Genomic DNA, 15283 nt, shown 5'->3' on the forward strand with positions numbered 1-15283 from the left:
ATATCCTTCCTTATTATGTTTATGTTATACTTTAACATATATATTATACTGAATACACACATACAATTTCTTTGTAATTTTCTTCTTATATTTATTTAACAAAGAATGGTTTCATATTATACACATTATTCTTCAACTTGCTTTTCTCACCTAACAATATATATCATGTACAGCCCTGTAGGTCAGTAATAGTTGAATATTATTCCATTATATAGATTTAGCATAATTTATTCAACCATTTCCCTATTGTTAGAGGCGTAGGTTGATTTCAGCCTTTCAATTCTATAAACAATCCTACAATTAATACCCTGTACATTCTAGTTCTACAGGATTGATTCCCCAAAGGAGGATTCTTGGGTCAAAAAATAAAAATATTTTAAATATAAATAGATACTGACCAAATACCATCCCCAATTCAGTCCCAACAGCACAGTATATAAGTATTCTTTTTCCCTACAAACCTTCCCAGAACTGGATATTATCAATCTTTTTACAATCTGGCCAATCTGATGGCTAAAAAATGGCATCCTATTTTTCATTTGCACCCCTCTAGCTGCTAAAGTGTTTTGTTTTTGTTATTATGTATATTGGCTCTCCAGCATCTTCTTTTTTGTGGACTGCCTTTTCATAGTCTACCTGTTTTTCTAGTGAATTATGTATATCTGTTCCTATTTGTATGTTAGGAAGATTAACTCTTTGTCTATATACAGATTTTTCATAATAGAAAATTGACTCATTCTACAAATACAAATTTATTGCTTCTTACAATGTCTTAAGGGGTTAAGGACATCAGCTTCATTTTTCATGTATAAAGTTGAGGAGGATTACACATTTCAAAGTAAAGAAGATCCACAATTTAGAGCATTTATTTATGCAGCAATTAATTACTGTATATTTATGGTATTCAAAGCATTATGCTAGCAGCACAGAAGACATGGATATCTATCCTACAGGAGCTTAAGTCTAATAGGGGAAATACAACAGAGACAATCAAAGTAAAATGATAATAGAAGGCAATATATGATTCTATATGATTAAATGGCAATAAGAGACTAGAGAACAGTAGGTTCTTCTGTTCATGTCATCAATTTTTACCTAAATCCAGATCAAAGTAAAACCTAAAATGACTATACAAATTCAAAGCCTATGTTTGAAGTCAACAGTCTCCAAATTGAGGAGAGTACGCTTAAGGCCACATATGCAGTAATGCACTGGGTAATGGGAGAAAATTTTAATGTTTCTATTATAAAGTCTTTTATCTTTAATAAAAAAGGAAAAATAAAATTTACGAATTTGAGTTGTTTAAGCTTTACTAATTTTTAACACTGGCAATCTCACTGATCTGTATGTCAAGCAGGCCACTCCGACTCCACTTACAAGGCACCTGAGGGCAAAGTAAAGGTTCAACAACCAGAGGGGATGACAGTGGGACCTTCAGCATATTACCGTATACATCAGGTTAAATAATTTTCAGATTACATTATCGAATTTTAACTAAATTACCTCTCCCAAAATGAGCAAGTAGCTTAAACTATTTCTACAAAGAAGCCATGAATTGGGGTAATAATCAGCATAAGCAAACAAGAAAATGGCAGAGCTGACAATTCTACTCATAGCAGCTCTTCATCAGTCACACGAGAAGTATAAACAAAGACAATCTAATCCAATTTGACAAGTCAGCCCCCCTCCAAAAAAATTCAAAATTATCAAAAAGGCTAATTTGAGGTAGATTTAGACCCACTATCTTTAATTCAAATCTTGCCATGAGTATATATTGAGCTATTAATTAACAAATATAATTTAGAAATACACTGTCAATTCTTATAACATGACCCATGTTACAACCCATGAGAATATGAATTTGGCAACCAGCTCCTGTCTCTCTGTTCAAACGGAGGGGAGCTGGAATGTTTACTGTTTGTGAAGTTGAAGGATCATCAAGAAAAGGAGGGTAAAGACATACAGAGAAGCAGAAAAGCAACTCTCAGTCTCAAATGTAGGGAAGAAGAAACTGAGTCCCGGCTTCTGCAGTATTCTCTCAGCCTAATCTCTCCTGATTGCACTAATGAAACAGGTGTCAACTAACCAGATTCCTAGTATTTTCATGTCGGCTGTATGATGGTGGCTAATCATCTACCCTATTTTTGGCCCTAGTTTCTACATTTGTAAAATGAAAGGGGCAGATCAATATACCTACAAAGTTCCTTTTAACTCTCACATTGTATGGTGCTAAGAGGAGCTATTACAATAGTCACTACTGACTTGTGCACTGGTTAAAATTTCACTGAGTGAACAACCATTTATGGATATGGAAGCTTAACTGCTACATGGTTGTGTGTAACATTAAGGTAACAGAACAGACTAAGCAAATTCTCGTGATGCCAGCAAAGTCACAAGAGTCTTCATATTAATCATTCATTCAGGGATATGGCAATGAACAAAATATGAGCTCCTTGGTTTTGAAGGAGCTCATATTCTAGTTAGGAATATTCTCTTCCCCATCCTCTGAGCACAGTAAAACAGACTACTCCTCAAGCCTTGGATTCAAGAATAGGTGGACTCCAGGTGACAGTAATCAATCAATGAGGATCACCATCACAACTGGACCACCTGAATGGCAATGAAAAAGCACTGTTTCAGGAGCCCTGAGACCTGGGCTCTGCCTCTAACTTGATGTAGATCTTTGGAAAATAAGTTATTATTTCTGAGTCTCAATTTCATGGGAAAAGTAAAAGGGTTAGTTAGACTAGATCAATGATTCCCAAACCTTCCTAATGTCATGGCCCTTTTTGAAAATGTTACCAAACTAAGGCCTCTCTACTTAGAGACATACACGACTGCACATACAAAACTAACTTTTGGATATAATTTCAATATGTTCACGAATGCCCTGAAGTTTACCCTATATACCAGTTTAGGAATCTCTGAACTAGGTAATTCACTGAAAAGCCTTCCAGTGCCAAGTATTCCATGATTCCATTCCATTTTACCTCCTCTAGTCCTCCTAGAATTCCAGTCTACAACTGACTCAAGATACCAGGATAACATGTTCTTTGTTGTTGTTGTCGTTGCTGTAATTAAAATACACAAGCAAAAAAAAAAAAAAAGAGGGAAAAAGGGGATGCAACATGTAACTCTCCTCCACAGGGGGGAAAAATATAACAAGATATTATGAAAATTATCTCAGAGACATATGGATACATGTGTGGTGATTTTTACATCAGAGCCCCAGAATTTTTTGATTCTTCTCCATCAAGAGGCAGGGGTCTATGTCCCTTCCTCTTGACTGAGCTCTGTGACTCCTTCACTAATAACATATTGCAGAAGTGACACTGTGCCAGTTTGCAGGCCCAGAAACTGGCAGTTCCTCTTTCCGTTTCTTGAGATGTTTGCTCTGGAAACCCAGCCACCATGCTGTGCAAAGGCCTAGGTCACATGAAGGTGTCCCTATTGAAAGTCGGCATTGACTGCCAGATGTGAGTGAAGACACACCTAGATGACACCAGCTCTAGCAATCAAGTCATCCCCAGTTTAGGAGTCTTTCCAGCTGAAGCCCTAGAAGTGATAGAACAGAAACAAACCAACCCTCTAGCAGTCCATCCAAATTATTGACACAAAGAGTCCATGAGCATGACAATGGCTGCTTTATGCTCCTCTATTTTGGGGTAATTTATACCATAATAGATAACTGGGCATCTTTAAGCCTTCGGGGGGACCACATATTATTTCTCACACAGAGATATCATGAATCCAATTATTTTTCTAAATAGTATTGAAGTATTGCTGATGTTACAGTGGGCATTAACTTAAAAGAAAACCATAATCAAAACTCTGATGAGGGTCACTATCTTGACAGATTATCAAAAAAAAACGAAAGTAAGAGAAAAAGTATGAGAAAGAGAGAAAGAGAAAGAAAGAGAGAGTGTGCGTGTGAGAGATCTGACAGATAGCTATTAAAACTTCTCACATTAACGGAACCAGAGTTAAGTTTCCAAGTTCATTCATTGGACAAGTATTTACAGAGTACCCACCAGTAGTAGGCACTGTTCTAGATGCTAGGCACACAGCGGCGAACATAACAGATAAAAATCACTGCCCTTATAGTGCTTACATTCAGTGGAGGGGAAAGAAATAACAAATAGGACTAATAAGTATATTACATGGTATTAAACACTGAGGAGAAATGTAAAACAAGGATAGAAGCTAGGGAGTGTTGTCGATAGTGCTGATAATGGGAAGGGCTTGCAATTTTAAATATGGGGGTCACAGAATGCCACACTGAGGTGACACTTGTGTCAAGACTTTAAAGAGGTAGGAGAATAAGACAAGTGGGTACATGAGAAAAGAGCATTCCAGGCAGAGCGAATACTAAGTACAGAGGCCATGAGGCCAGTGTGGCTTAGGTTGACTGGGCAAGCAAGATAGTGTCAGAAGGAAACCGGAGACCAGATCATGTAGGCAAATTCTGGGACAAACTCATCAGCACTGAACTTGGAATCAAGAGAACCAAATTCAATTCAACCAGAACAGTAATGTTTTTGTCTATTTTGTTCAATAATTTTTCACCCACACCTAGAACGGTGTCTAACGACATTCAAAACACACTGCGGAATGAATGAATGAAGTCTTAGTCTTGGCTCTATCACTCAGCAGCTATTTATTTGACTTGTAGCAAGTTACTCCAACTTTTTGAGCTTCAGTTCTCATCTCTAAAATTAGAATAATCATTTCTCCCCACATCACAGGATCATAGAAGTATTTTGCAAACCGTAAAGCACCGTATATAGGTAAGGTCTTCACATTATTAGTGAAAAAGTTAACAACTTTTTTGATTATTATTCAAATATTAATGATTATTATTAACAACAATGATCTCTTTACCTTGCCTAATTTCTACCCAAATCATTCTCTCCCTCCACAAGTCAGGGGACGGGGGCAGGCTGTCTTCCCTTCAGCATAAGGTAGTGAACTTTAAGCACCTGAAGGCTTTAGTAAATAAGTGCCAGTAATTAAGACATGATAGTTACTCTCACCAACTTTTCTTTGAGGCTCTCAGAGAAAAGGAATGAGGCATAGTTTCCATGTGAAGATTCAACACCCTTTTGTAAAATCCACTAAAACTGCAAACCATTTTTTTCCTGTCAAAATGTGAGACTACCCAACAAGAACACCCTGACACTTCTCCAGATATCTTGTTCCTCACTAAACCTACACCAGGCTGCTGAAAGAAGGGAAAGGGGGAGCATGAGGAACTCTCAGGATTAGAGGTCAAATAATCTGTATCAAATCTCTTGAAAATCTACCACCTAACTCATTCTCCAGTTTTCTCATCTGTAAATGGGGATGGTATATTTTTCTTAAGGATGCTTCAATTATGAAATAAAATAATGCATATAAAAGCATCTGGCATATGCAAAGCACTCATTAAAATTGGCTGAATCTGAAAATTCATTTATTCAACAAATATTAAGTGAACGTCTACAGTATGCCAGTCAGGACTCTAGGCACTGGGAAAGGGCCATAAGCAAAAAGGACAAAAATCTTGTTCTCTTGGAGCCAACAACTACCTACAACTTCCCCTACTGGCCCGCGTCCGTTCTCTGGAACTACATCTGGATTTTATAATACCCCCTCCACAGAATATAGTCCTTCGGGATTTCGCGGGTGGCTATCACGGAGCTCCCTTTCCATGCCCTTTGCTCCATCCTAAGCAAGCAGCCTTAATTTTTTCAAGGAGTAAGCAAGAATGTGAGAACAAGAGCTAAAAACAGGGCTGGGTGGGGTGCAGGCGGGTGCCCAGGCGCCTGATCTGAGAAAGAAATCAATAGAACCGCTCAGACTCCAAGCCAAGGTCAAGCAGGGCCGGTCCGACTCAGGTGTATCACCTGACACCTCCCCCAGGAACGAACGCCCTTCCGTCCCCTCCACTCCCCAGGCCCCACAGCGGTCCCTGACGGGCTCGGGGTGCCGGGGGCCGGGGGTGCCGGCCCCAGGGGGCGCCCTATCCCCGGGACGGAGGCTGGAAACGCTGGCTAGGGCCCTCACCCCTCAATCCTCGCCTTTTCTTCCCGGTCGCCTCGGAGAGAATTCCCAGCATCATTCTCGGTGTTTCCAGGCTACCACTTCTCCCGGCCGCCCCCGGAAGCCCCTCACCGAGCTGCCTCACACGCACAACCACCCTCTCCCCACAGCCGCAGCCGCTCTCCGGGCCCCCCTGACAGCCCCCGCCCGGATGCACTCACCTGCGAGCCCAACCCCGGCTCCTCCATCTCCCCAGGCACCCGGGCGGTGGCTGGGACTCGGCGAAGTGTACAAGGCAGCCCCTCGCCAGCCCGCCTTGGGCCGCCTCTTCTCACACTTCCTGCTCGCGCTCGCGCCTCTGCCGCTGAGGTCCCCGCTCGCACCCTGCGCCGTCAATCGGCCTCGAGAGCCAATCCCCGCCCTCCCTCTGCTGGGGGCGGGACTTTCCTGCCGCCCTGAGGCCAGTTGTGAACAGGCCGGTGGAGGCTCCGCCCCCAGCCCATCCCGCCGTACGCTCCCTTGGCCCCTGCCCAAGTCTGTGCGCCCCTCCCCCTGGTGTCCACCTGCCCTAGACGTTCATACAGGTACAGGATCAGGCTGTTATTCCAACGTCAACCACCATCTACTGAGAGCAAATCTGGACTTGGCTACCTATTGGCTCTATGACTTTGTGAAAGTCTTTTACTTTACCTCAGTATCTTTATCTGTGAAATTTTATGGAAATGCCAGAAGGACTAAATGAGAAAAAGCATGTAAAGCCCCTCAACCAATGAATGCTTGGCATATACAAAGGAATCAATAGATGCTAGCTGTTAAAATATTTGCCACTCTCCATTTGTGTGATCTTGGGCAAGTCGCTTCCACCATCTGGGGTTCTGTTTCCTCATACAAAACAAAATATATGAATTCCACAGCCCAGGCTAGAGGGGGATTGGACAAGACCCCCACACACACCCTTTCGTGGACCGCACTGGAGGAGCTGGCATGTAAGCCCTGTCCAGTTTGAAGGTCTGCAAAGCAAAGGAAAATATGGTCCCTGCCCTTGGAGCACTGCAGTGGGGCAGCAGAGCCTTCCTACCTCAGCCCCCAGAAAATATTGAGCTTTTCTAGCCCAGTATTTAACACAGATCTTTATAATTATTCTTTGTCATGTGTCTCCTGCTAAGCTGAACCAGATTAATACCTTCAGAAGCTAATTTATGAAAGAGCTAAAAACACTGACTCTCCTATCCTATATATGTGTCTAGAAATCCAACAGTGATGAGAAAAATACTACTATGATACAATAAAATTGTAGATTTGTTATTATTAATATTACTTTAGTGTCTCTGCCTATTGGGCACACCAGCGCTGGGTCACCCCAAGAGTCCAAGCCCTTTGAGGGCAGGAACCATGTCGTATTCCTCTCTGAACTCCCAGTACCTGATATAGCACTGGGACATGGAAAGTGCTTGGTACAATGTTATTGGGTGGATGGATGGACGTACAGGTGTGTTGCCAACTTCTATGCTACAAGGAAGGACAAATTGAGTGACAAATAGAAGTGCAAGCAATTTCCATCGAAAGCCAGAGGAAAAAGCAATTAACTCAGACAGGTTAGGATGGGGCATTGATTGGCAAGGCCTTCCAGAGGAGAGAAAATTGGGTGTAGCCATTATGCTTAACCAATCAGAGCTCTCTCTATTGAGGACTCGCTACGTGTTGGCACCTGTGTTAGTGTTTTACAGACATTATGTCTAATCCATGAGGTGGTTGTTATTTTCTCCATCTCCTGGAAGGAGAAACTGAGGTTCAGACTGATTCCATAGACCTCAAGTCACTTGGCTGGTAAGTGGTGGAGAGAGGATTCAAACCCAGGTCTTTTACTGAAAAGTACTTTGGCCAAAGTAGTTTGGTTCTTTCACTTTGAAAGACCGATTTAGAAGATGTTGTGGAACTTGAGGGAGGCTTGAAATCCGCTATTTCAATAGGTCTGCACTGATATCCTAACACATTGGAAGATTTTGAAGCAAATAAATGCTAACACCCTGCTCCTTAGCTAGGCTCCTAGTTCCCCTCCACTTATTTGTTTTATGCTTCCAGTGAGCTATGTTAGATTGGGGTAAGCATATCCATGTCTAATGGCTATATGAAAGCAAACCCAGTGATGTCTCTAAGTGCCATTACCTCTCACCTTTGAAAATGCCTTTGGCTTGTAGACAAATCCCAGTAGAATAGCCTGATGGTAGAAGCGTGCTCCTGCAGCCCAGCTCCAGCACGTGGTATGTGTGTACACTTGGGCAAGTTACTAACTCTCTTTGTCCTTCAGGTTCCTCCTCTGTAAAAATGAGATAGCAGTACAGTTCTTACTTTGCAGTGCTATAGAGAAAATGAAATGAACTAATGTATGTAAAATACTTAGAAGAGTGCCTGGTATATACTAGGCACTATATATGGGTTAGCTATTATCATTGTCATCATCCTACTCAGGAGTGGGTGTTGAGGAGAGCACTGGATGTACCAACTGGGGCTGTCATGCAAAAAGCCAAGGACAGAGATTCAGCAGACTTGGCTTCTAGCTCAACCTTTGCCTTCTTTTTCTGTGTGTATTAGTCTGGTAGAGCTGCCATAAGAAAGTACCTCGGACTCGGTGGCTTAAACAACAGAAATTTATCTCACAGTTCTGGAGGCTGGAAGTCTGAAATCAAGGTGTCAGCAGGGTTGGTTTCCTCTGAGGCCTCTCTGCTTGGCTTGTAGACGGCCGTCTTCTCCCTGTGTCTTCACATGGCCTCCGTCTTCGCATATACCTGTGTCCTAATTTCCTCTTCTTATAAGGACATCAGTTCTATTAGGGCCCACCCTAATGACCTCATTTTAACACTATTTCCTCTTTAAAGACTCTATCTCCAAATACTGTCACATTCTGAAGTACTGGGGGTTAGGACTTCAACATATGAATTTCAGGGGGAAAAACTTCAGACCATAACACCGTGTGACCCTGGGCAAATCACTTCCCCTCTCTATGACAGTTTCTTCTTTTGTAAAATGGGAGTGAGAGCAGAGGCTGGAAGCACTGACCTCCATGGTCCCTCTCAGCTTTGATGATGTAATTTCCCCTGCTGAGACCAAGCTCTATCTTCTGGTCCCCCCAACAATTTTAGATCTGTTTCAGGTGACATTATTTCCTTCCTTCTACAAACATATGTTGAGTTCCTGCTCTGTGCCAGGCACTGTTCAGCATGGGGAATTCAGCATTGAGCAAGATGGAGAAGCCTGTTTCCTGGCTTCCTGGGGCTTACTGTCCAGCAGCAAGAGACAGGCTTTAATCAAACAGGCTCACACACACTTACCTCTCATCGTCAGCCTTGTTGTTCCCAGGTAGATCCTCTTTCCTCCACTTGGCCACAGGCTACTGGTGCACATCCAACTTGTGTCCTCATCATGCTATGTACGAGGTCTGGCACATACATGCTGAAGCCTAAAAAGAAGTGTTGTTGAAACAAATGAACAAATAGACGAGTACAACTGAAAAAAATGGTTTATAAGACGACATCAAAAGCAGCTCAGCTCCATAAATCACTCTAAGATGTGCTGATTTCACAATGTTTAGCAATTCTTGGATTAAAAAAAATCCATATTGGATTTGCTAATCCCCACTGTCACAATATGGGTGGCAACTGACTGAACTTTTGATTCTGGCTTCATTTCTTCCATACCTCTGGAAAGGACAAGGGTGTTTTTTGAAGCAGGAGCATGTGGTTGTAATCATTTCAATGGTGATACCAAAATAATCCTTTGGAATGTCAAAAAACAAACAAAAAACCCCACACATCTGTCAGCAGAGGGCTTCTCCCAAACACCAGGTAGGAAATCCCAATCCTCTGCAGCCCCCAGCCAAAGGGCTGGGTGGGGTGAGTGCCCGCTGTCCTGGGCAGCCAGTGTTTGTTGAGCTGCTAACATGTGCCAGGTCCAGACCAAACATACAAGTAAACTGGTGGACAACAGAGCCTCTGCTCTTCTGGAGTTCAGTGTGAGGGCAGCAAATACTGATAGATATGGAGAAATAGATCAAAGGAAGTAGCAAGGATAGTGAGCACTAAAAAGGGAAAGTGCCCAGAATATAAACACAGGGACCCCCTTTAGCCTCGGGGGATAGGGCAGGGTAGAGAGTCTCTTCAGAAAGTCATAAAACCAGCTCAAAAGGACTGCCCCAACTTCTCCTATTCACAAAAGGGGAAACTGAGGCTCAAAAAGGGAAAATGATTTGACCAAAGCCCCCTGCAAAGGAGTGGTGAAGACAGGGCTAGGACGACTCCTCTGACCCCTCTATGGCTACCTCACCAGTTTCAGGGAGGCTCAGCTTTCTAACTAACTATAACCAAACTCAAAGAGGCTCAGGATTGCGGGGGTGGGAGCGGGGCAGGGATTGCTTAGCAGTCTTGCTCAATCTTTTGTCTTCTGCCCATGAAAAAGCTTCATCTATGAAAAGTTAAAAACTTCATTTTATATACAGATCACCAAGATCCATTCATGAGATGTTCTAAGAATCACAGTTACTGTGGGCTGGGTTTGGAGCTCATGGCATACATTTTATATCTGACTTGCCAGATTAACCGGATTCCTGCGGGTGGGTGGGTAGGTGTGTGAGAAAGAGAAAGAAGAGGGAGGGGCAGTGGGATCAGGTGAAGCAGGAAGTGTTCCTACTCCTCTTCAGTGGTTACTCTTTTGAGTCTTAGTCACCTCCTTGCAATGATACATTTAAATACCTATTCCTATGGAAAACTTTTCTGGATGTGTCCAAATTATGACAGTGACACTCAGAATTGGGCAATAAATCTACCTTGACTCTGATATAGATGTGGCAAGCCTCCCTTCTCTACCTTCTAGATCCATCTATCATAGCTATGCATTTATTTGTTTATATACCCATCTCCACCTAGTCTGTGTGCTCCTAGAATACACTTAAATATCACTTCCTTGGGAAGGCCTTCCTGGATTCCTAGACGAGGCTATGACCCCTGTTCAGTGCCCGCATAACACCCCGTGAGGCTCCTGTCACAGCACCCACGGAACATTATTGCTTAATTGCATTCACATTTAGAACATCTATCTTCTCTGCACACCGTAAGCAGTTCTGTGAGCACAGAACCTGGGCCTGTTTCAGACACAGATGCACCTGCAACGCATAGCACAGTACATGGCCCATGGGAGCCACTCAGTATTCAGTTGCTGAATGAGTCATTCATTTTTATTTACCTCGCTGGCACCTAGCACAATTCCTAACACAGGCTAAGTGCTCAAAAATGTTGACTTGCATTAAAGAATTCCGTTTCTGCCTCTATGCTGTTTGCAAAACACTTTTGCTTCCTCTTGGACTGAGATTTATAACTGCCTTATGAAGTAGGCAGAGCAGGGATTAGCATCCCACTTTATAGACATGGCTCAGGAAGCTTAAGCAGTTGCCGGAGAGCATCAGGCGAGAGAATGTCGGAGAGCGGAGGCCAGGAACATCCAGTGGCAAGGGCAGTGCTGTTTCCTTGTTGTGATCCTATCAATACCGTCACTGACAAGAATTAAGTTCAGAGCCCAGGAACTCACTACAGGTTCAGGGCCTTTCGAAACCGCATACATGTACTTTTTCAAAGACATTTTTAAAACTGACACCTACTTGGGGGAGTCAAGGTGGTTCATGGGTTTTAGAGGCTCACTTTCTGTGTCCTCCTAGGAAGAAACCTTACCACTTTAAGCCTCCATGCTCTCCTCTGTAAAATGGAAATAGTAATAGTACCCATTTCATAGAGGATTAAATAAAAGGATTAAAGAAAAGAATGTATATAATGTGGATGCAGTAGGTGCTTTATAATGTTGGCTGTTACTGGGTACAAAGGCAGCTGAGAAAAACTAAAATCTTAGGGAAAACTTGGCCTTGAGATTGATCATGAACCTTGCTCTGGAATATTCATAACTTTACAGGAAATATAATCACCAAGGTTCTACTGGCCAAAATTTATTTCTAGTTCCAACAGGTGAGATTTAATAAGAGTAATTATACTTCTCTTCCCATCACCAACCTGCCCTACACACTCAATTATTTGTATTAATGAGAAAAGCTGCATTCACTAGAATGTTCTGCGTTTACTAGAGAAGGAGGCATTGGTTAAATCTGTTGTTGCCTGCTGCTCCAATTACAGCAGTAGAGCGGTGTCTGTGGTAATTGGCCGAGCTAGCTGGCTGCGGTGCAAGTTGCTCAAGAATGTAGAAGGTGGCACCATCTGAGGCCAAGTTGGTTAACTATCATCTCAGTTTCTAAATGAATGATAATTCCTCATTGTGCTTTGGCTAGATGGCAAAACATGACAAAAATCTGAATTTTGCAAGCTGAAGGCACTGGAGTTATTCCCAAAGCCACTGAGTCCCTGAGGCATCTGATTTTTGGACATGTGGATTGTAAGCAAGGACAAATGGGATGACAGGAGAGGCAGAACACTGAACAAAATGGTAGAGTGAAATTCTGCCACTCCCTTGAACCCTCTATGGCTCCCTGTTGCCTGCTGCAGTCTCGACTCCTCTGAGGGCCTGGAGTTGAGCACTGAGACACCCTCAGGAACCAAGGCAGCCAGCCACTTTCAATATTCTCTCTCTCCCTCTGTGCCTCCGACACCTGTTCCGTTCTCTCTGTAGAATGGGGCCCTCTGCTCTCTCATGGTCCCTGCTTCCCTACAACTTCTGTTTGCACACAATCTGACAACAGCGCTGACTCTACCAGACTTTATAGGCCCAGCACCCACCACCTGCTTGCCACTGTCCATATGTTTCTTCGTGCAGATTCTTAGAAGACAGAATCCACCTGGCAGGTACTTACTCAATGGCTTAGATAGCCTTCACCCACTTATTTACCTTGACCAGTCAGCCATGAAGGAGTGGCTTATTTTTGCCCTGATCACCAAGGGCTTGAGCAAGGACTATAGATGGGCACAATTCACAGAGAAGAGGATCTGTGCTACCTGAAATTCCGTGAATTAGAGATTCATTTGCCCTTACAAGGAAACACATTCAGGAGGGTGTGTTAATTTCTTAGGACTGTCACAACAAAATGTCAAAATGGGTGGCTTAAAATAATAGAAATGCATTCTCACACAGTTCTAGAGGCTCAAAGTCCTAAATCAAGGTGTGGTAGGGCCATAGTCTCTCTGAGGGCTCTAGGAAGGGTCCTTCCTTGCCTTTTCCTCTCTTCTGGTGGTTGCCAGCACTCCTTGTCCTTCCTTGGCTTGTTGGCATGTCACTCTAATTCCTGCCTCAGTGGCAGCACTCTCCTTGTGTGTCTGTTTCTGTGTCCAAATTTCCTTCTTCTTATAAGGATAGTAGTCATTGGATTAGGGCCTACCCTAGTCCAGTATGAACTCATCTTAAATTGATTATTTCTACAAAACCCCTATTACCAAATACGGTCACAATCACAGGTGCCAGGGGTTAGGACTTCAACATATCTTTCTGGGAGACACAGTTCAACCCACAGAGGGCAAGGGAAGTAAGTAAGGAGAAATCATCTAATTCCAGCGTATCTCTCTGAGGGGTTGCAAGAAAAGAGCAGTTGCAGTCTCAGAGTGAGGAGATATGAGCTAGAAGTCATTCTAAGACTAGAGGCACTTCCTGGAGAAGCCAGGGTAGGGCGGTGTAATGAGGGACTTCGGACAGTAGGAGGCAGTGAAGGGACCCGGGTTCCTAGGGGGTTGGGAAATGAAAGCATCAGGAAATGAAAGACGACAGGCTTTACTTATTTCAGAACTTGATCGAGAACTCATTGAGTGAGGTCACGGGAATCCAGAGTCAACTTTCCGCAGCACCTAGGATAGTGTCTGGCACATAACAGGTACTCAGAAAGGGCGATAGGGCGGGGGGGGGGGGGATTGGATGTCACCTCTTCTACTGAACGTCCCTTGATCCCTGGGGTTGCAGTGACTGCTGTCCTCTACACCCCCACAGCATTCTGGCATGGCGCTTGTCTTGCTCTATTGTAACCACCAGTTTACTTGCCTGTCTCTGCCTCCAGCCTGTAACTCTGTGAGTTAAGGGTCCTTTCTGTGCATCACTGCGTCCCAGAGCCTGTACAGAACATACACCTAGTAGGCACTCAATAAATGTCATTGGGTAAAGGGTGAAAATTGTGAGGAACCCCATGCTAAAAACATGGCTGGGGAGGCACAGGGGAGAAAGAGCTGAAAGTTGGAGGTTAATTCAGGGCATAGTGGCTCCTAATTTCAGTTAGTCCTATGACTCATTTTCAAATTCCAAACCTGTCCTGCCGCCCTCAGGGTTGGTTCAGGAGCAGAAAGGTCATCTTTGCCGTGGGGAGCTGGGGGGAGCAAGGGTGAAGCCCATGACACAGGTGCTGACACCAGCCACATCAGGAATCCAGGGGTCTTGAGGCTGTGCAGGCTGCACATGGCCCCACCTGGAAGAGCTCTCAGGGCTGGCATGTCCCCAGGGTGAGGCAGATCAGGAAGGCGGATCAATACATGGTGTCTCTGGGTGACCTGAATACAGGGCACCAGAGGCCAGGCTCCAGCTGGGATCCCACTGGGCCACATCACAAACCCAGAGTGGGCTTCTTCCTGGCTCAGCTTCCTCCTCCACCAACCAGAGGTGACTGCAATACCTGGTGCAAGAGCTGTCAGGAGCCCAGCTTTACTCGGTTAATTACCAGCTACACGGCCTCTGGCAAGATAGTGAGCCTCTCTGGGTCTTAGTTTCCTCACTCGCAAAATGGAACTTTGCACTCAGTAGTTCCTCATATGCCACAGACAAGAAAGAACAGAGTCCTCAGATCCAAGGCCAAGTTAGTTTGATCCCAGTCCCAAAGGTCTATGGACGCTTATAGGAAATTGTCCTCATGATAAGGCACACATTGGACTCCTGCCACAGGAAGGAAGAAACAGCCCCATGTCATTCTGTTAGCACAGAGCCTGGGGTGAAGGACCCATGTGCCAGCAGAGGGAGACAGAAGGAAGCGCCTACAAGATGCCTCTCAGAGCGCAGGCACTCTGCCCTCTGGCCAGCCCCTCACCTCATGCCCCATCAGGGTCCTTTCTTTCTAAGCTGATTCACCTAGAGTCTGAGGCAGAATATTAAAATAGTAAAGATATTTTCAAACAAGCAGAGTTGTCTTAATTGGATAAAAATTGAATAGCTTTAAACCATAAGCATGAAACTAAAAACTCTGGAAAAATCTGAGGCATATTAAAATGCTTAAAGATACATAAACATGTGCAAAATGTCTCAATGG

At 43.7% G+C, this 15283-nt stretch overlaps 1 protein-coding gene across 2 annotated transcripts in view; it reads right to left on the minus strand.

The window, feature by feature from the left end:
• The window catches only part of ZDHHC13 (zinc finger, DHHC-type containing 13), a 46142-nt gene extending 39771 nt beyond the window's left edge, over nt 1–6371 (minus strand). The window contains exon 1 of one of the 2 annotated variants that reach the window (XM_012654222.1): nt 6243–6371. Coding sequence is in view for 1 of the 2 variants with exons in the window: in XM_012654221.1 (XP_012509675.1) it covers nt 6243–6269 (27 nt within the window). In the remaining variant the exon portion in view is untranslated. The remainder of the gene's footprint in view (nt 1–6242) is intronic. The other variant, XM_012654221.1, reaches the window with a different exon arrangement.
• Between the last annotated feature and the right edge of the window lie 8912 nt (nt 6372–15283).

Source organism: Propithecus coquereli, unplaced genomic scaffold (assembly GCF_000956105.1).
Source record: "Propithecus coquereli isolate 6110/MARCELLA unplaced genomic scaffold, Pcoq_1.0 Scaffold44, whole genome shotgun sequence".
Classification (NCBI taxonomy): domain Eukaryota; kingdom Metazoa; phylum Chordata; class Mammalia; order Primates; family Indriidae; genus Propithecus; species Propithecus coquereli.